General features: G+C 44.4%; 1 protein-coding gene across 1 annotated transcript in view; it reads right to left on the reverse strand.

Annotated features, from left to right (window-relative positions):
* Positions 1 to 1258: 1258 nt before the first annotated feature.
* The window catches only part of NCOR2 (nuclear receptor corepressor 2), a gene marked incomplete at its 3' end in the record, with an annotated part of 161543 nt that continues 157812 nt past the window's right edge, over positions 1259 to 4989 (reverse strand). Inside the window, exons 42-43 of the mRNA XM_029285880.1 lie at positions 3260 to 3313; positions 1259 to 1489 (exon numbers count right to left, since the gene is read on the reverse strand). Coding sequence (XP_029141713.1) covers positions 1259 to 1489; positions 3260 to 3313 — 285 coding nt within the window. The remainder of the gene's footprint in view (positions 1490 to 3259; positions 3314 to 4989) is intronic.

A 4989-nucleotide genomic window follows, 5' to 3' on the forward strand; every position in this document is an offset into this window, starting at 1 on the left:
CCTTCCTTCCTTCCTTCCTTCCTTCCTTCCTTCCTTCCCTCCCTCCCTCCCTCCCTCCCTAAATTCAATCCCTTCTAACACTGATGATGTTACCTAGTTAGGGTAACGAAGTGTCTGCAAGAAAACCAGCAAGCTCAGAGAGCACCCAGGACCCCATAGTCCTTCCTTCCTTCCTTCCTTCCTTCCCTTCCTTTCCTCCCTCCCTCCCTAAATTCAATCCTTTCTAACACTGATGATGTTACCTAGTTTGGGTAACAGAGCGTCTGCAAGAAAACCAGCAAGCTCAGAGAGCACCCAGGAGCTCTCAAAATGTTTTATCCACCCTCGTCCTAACAGCAGTTTCCCTTCGATCTAAACCACCCACGCTTTCACTTTGCACAATTGGTAGTTCTCAACTTACAACCGTAAAGGGTCGTAATTTCCTTGCAAGTCATGACGGTCGTAAACCGAGGCACCCATGTGACCGGACCAGATTTTATGTTATTTTTTTTTTTTTGCAAGCTATTGTGAAGTGAATGAGGCGTATACGTATTGTCCTTGGCTTAGGACAATTGAGCCCCAAATTTCCATTGCTAAGCGAGACAGTCGCTAAGTGAATTTTGCCCCGTTTTACGACCTTCCTTGCCACCGTCGTTAAATGAATCGCTGCAGTTCAGTTTGTAACACGGTTCTTAAGTGAAATCTGGCTTCCTCACTGACTTTGTGAGAAAGTCACAAAAGGGGATCGCACGACCCCAGGATATTGCAACAGTCGCAAGTACATGCCAGTTGCCAAATACTGATCACCTGACCATAGGGATGCTGCAACGGTCGTTAAATGTGAAAAAACTGTCAGAAGTCAAAAGTTCGAACTTTGAACTGTCACTAACCAAATGGTCAAAGTCAGCCAAGGACTACCTGTACCTATATCCTTTGTCAGCAAGGGGTGGCATTACTGTCCCCTGTCCCAGACTGCCTGGGGTGTGAACCCCAGAGTATTTCCCACACACCCCAATATTTCTTTACCACCAAATCATCCGGACAGCGGGAAAATGGAGCGATGGAACGAAAAACGAGGGAAAGGAGAGACAGCCCAACGGTCAATGGTTTATATCAGAAGCCGGGCTACATTCGCTAAGCGCTGATACACACACACACAGAGAAATAAAAACAAACCCAGAGATGCATAAATCGGCGCCATTAAAACATGAACACACAAGGAGACAGGAGGAAAGACAGAGGGGGGGGGGATTAATCGCGTCAACGCAACCGGGCCGACCTGGCGTGGAAGAAGGAAGATCGTCAATCTGTCCATCAGCAGAGGTTACGGGCAAAACAGCGGGCAAGCTTGCGCTGGCATTCAGAGGGTTAAAAGCATTGGTACTGAGCGAAGCGGGCTCGTCCCATCGATGGTCATATTTACCCATGAGAGCTTTTCTGATAATGGCCTCCAACCCCATGTTGGAACTAGGGTTTTCCTGGACCGCCTGGCTCCTACAACTGATTAACCCTGGGGGTACGGGAGGGGAGGGAGGGAGGGAGATTTGGGAGGGGGGGGCAGAGAAAAGGGGGTGCCGAGGAAGAAATGGGGGAGGTGGGAGGGAAGAAAACAAAGGAAGGGAGAAGGGAAGGGAGAAATAAAACTGTCAGCACATCACACAACGCCCGTTGTGTTTAGTTCTCTCCCCGCCAAACCCTGCAATGCAGACCACGCCTGGCCTGTTCCCAAGTTCTGGAGATGTTCCCAGGGAAGGCAGGAGAAGGCATGGATTGTCTGTTTCTGAAGTGCCACGTTGGGCGCACACATCGACTCTAAAGGCATAAGAGGTGGGGAGGAAGCTGGCATGGTTTCATCTTGGCTTTGTGAGGGGGCTCTGAGCTTAAGTGGGTTCAGATGTTACCCATGTTTGTTGTGTTCCTTTCTCATGATGCCTCTCTGGTGAATAAAATTGATGCTGACCGGAGGGCAAAACAGAGAGGAGGGTTGACCTGGATCTACCCCACCTATGGGTCATCCTCCTCCTCCTCCTCCTCATCATCATCATCAGAAGTGACTTCTTCTGAGGTGTTTCTGATGTCCTTGTTCCAGACAGAACTGGTAGCATTTCCACAAAGCACAACCATCCCTTGAAAGAATGGTGGCCATTACTGCAATCTTTCTTCACCTTCTTCTACAGAACAAGTGACAGTCGCAAGCGTTGGGAAGGGCGGGCAACATTTTTGCAGTAGTCATGATGTTATGGTTCAGAACATCTTGGAAGTGACTCTGAATATGGCTAATATATATATATATATGTGGTATCCTAGCTGCCAGAGGTCATGAGGGCTTGGTGGGACTCCTCAATGTTCCTTGAAAGACGTGGACAATACCATTGGCAAAGTCCTTCACCTTTTGGTGGATCCCTTGATCGGTTGAATGTCTTCACTGCAAATATGAATTCAGTGTAAACAGGAAGACAGAAAGGAAATGTAAAAGAAAAAAATATATATTTTGAGGGCTCCTTTTGTGAGACCAAGATGTCTCCACCTGTCTTCTCCATGTTTTTTAGTAACTGCCCAAACTGATGTTCTTAAAACTCTAGCCCATCCTATACTTGACCATGGACAACCTTGAGGTCAACGGAAGAATGGCTACCACCTCCCTTATTGGGAGCCTTCAAAATGGAGGGACTGGTCTTCTCCCAACTTCAACGTCACGTGGGACCAACTGCCCTCATAAAATCTGAGGACAAGTTCCCGGGGGACCCAAGGGAATGGTCCCGTCCACCAGCTATGCAAATTTTCTCAAATTCTTCCACAGTTTTCCCTCCAGCCTTTTCCCCAATGTTGGGGTGGAGGCAAAAGAGGACATCAGCTAAGCAGGTGGTACTGTTGGTGTCATGCTGGTGGTTGTGTCGCAATTGTGAGTCATTAGAAGCCATGCAGTTAAGATGTGGCAATGCAAAAAGACCAGAGAAAGCACTAAAGGGGCAGCTATTTGCCCAACGCTCCCAGGGAAAAAGGGAATAATAAAATGTAATTAAATGAGGCCAAGAGACAAGAGGTTGAGGAACATGGGGTGATTTTTATATTGAAAAAAAAAATTAACAATCCAACCTATCATTGGGCTTCTTCCCCCTTTCCAAATGTTTTTAAGGCTTTTCAATCTTCTGTTGGGGGACAGCTGAACCAGCTTGCAAAAGTCACCCCCAACCTCACGTGCCGAGTGGCCCCAAAAGAGGGCACCATTCCAGGTAGGGAAAAATCAAACGCAGGGTGCGGGAAGAGTTCTAGTGCTTACCTGTTCCTGTCATTGCTGGCATGTAAAAAATCTCTGTTCCGGGCTGTCCAACATCTGGAAGAAGGAAGATCAAAGAGAAACACCTTAGAGGAGGCAACATCCGAAGAAGTCCTACTACAATTTCAGAACGTCGTTTTTGGGAAAGAAATCTTGGGGCTACCAAGATTCGATGCTGAGAAAACTCAGATGAACTGTCTTGATAGATAGATAGATGGATGGATGGATGGATGGATGGATGGATGGATGGATGGATGGATGGATAGATAGATAGATAGATAGATAGATAGATAGATGATAGATAGATAGATAGATAGATAGATAGATAGATGATAGATGGATGGATGGATGGATGGATGGATGGATGGATGGATGGATAGATAGATAGATAGATAGATAGATAGATAGATGATAGATAGATAGATAGATAGATAGATAGATAGATAGATAGATAGATAGATAGATAGATAGATAGATAGATGATGGATGAATGGACGGATAGACAGACAGACAGACAGACAACATTGGAATTGGATTTAACAACTTTGAGAAGGCAGGCCTGGTCAATCCTTCACCTGGAGAAAAGAACTACAGGGAAGTCCTCAAGTTACGACCGGTCATAAAGTGACTATTCAAAGTCAGGACAGATCTCCAGAAAGATACCTACAACCTGGTTCAGAGGGTCTGATGGTCAGAGGCTCGCTTGCGGCTATGTGACAACAGGTTGGGTGGACAGCAACCAGCCTGCCTTTATGAATGCTTGCAGCATCCTGTGGGCATGTGATCACGTTTTACGATGATTTGGCCCAAAACCTTTATGTACTTCCAATTTTGGGGAAAACTGGCCCATGGTGAACAATTCGTTGACGGAATAGGTAGCCAACAATTAATTCTTCAGCATATCTGAAGCATATTTTTTCAAACATGCCAGAGAGCTGCATATACATACATACATAGTATATGGTATAGATAGATAGATAGATAGATAGATAGATAGATAGATAGATAGATAGATAGATAGATAGATAGATAGATAAATATGGCTAATTTTAGTTTAAAACTACCCATATATTTGTGTCCTTGTAAATCATCTTGTTTTCACTATGCCTTCCAAATTTCTAAGTAAAATATTTCCCAACTGTTTTGATACTACAGTGCAATTATAACATTTAATATTGCAGAAGTACTCATTCATGAATAAATGTATTTACAAAATAATCTTCTACCTTTAGCATTTGTGTAATGTGAAGCAATCCCTTATTGATTTTTTAATTTGTCACCTTTTTCGGTATGCAGTAATCCCATGCAGGGAATCCAAGATAGTACGGTATTTAATAGAGGAGCCAATCTTGCCTTTGTCAACAGCTGTTTTGCTATCGTTTCATTGGATGGATACTGTTCCATTTGACAGTGGCTTTTAAAATAATCCTTCCTGCTGCTGGGACGGATTGAGGTCATGTTACATTGCAGCTTTTTGTTGCTGGGATGGACAGAAGCCATGTTCCCATTGCAGTTTTGCTGGATATGGAATATCGTGTGGTTGCTAAGCAACTGGACCGAAACAACAGTGCAAATGAATGAATCAGTAGTTGATCTTCATGCCTACATTTCTCTATTTGATGATGGTGATGATGATGATAACATATTGCACAGTTTTCTCCCCACGTACATTCATTCATTTCTTGTGAGGATATGAAATTGAAAGTGCAACTCATATTATGCTAGGAATGAGT

This window comes from Protobothrops mucrosquamatus, unplaced genomic scaffold (genome assembly GCF_001527695.2).
Source record: "Protobothrops mucrosquamatus isolate PMUCROS unplaced genomic scaffold, P.Mucros_1.0 scaffold2412, whole genome shotgun sequence".
Taxonomy (NCBI): domain Eukaryota; kingdom Metazoa; phylum Chordata; class Lepidosauria; order Squamata; family Viperidae; genus Protobothrops; species Protobothrops mucrosquamatus.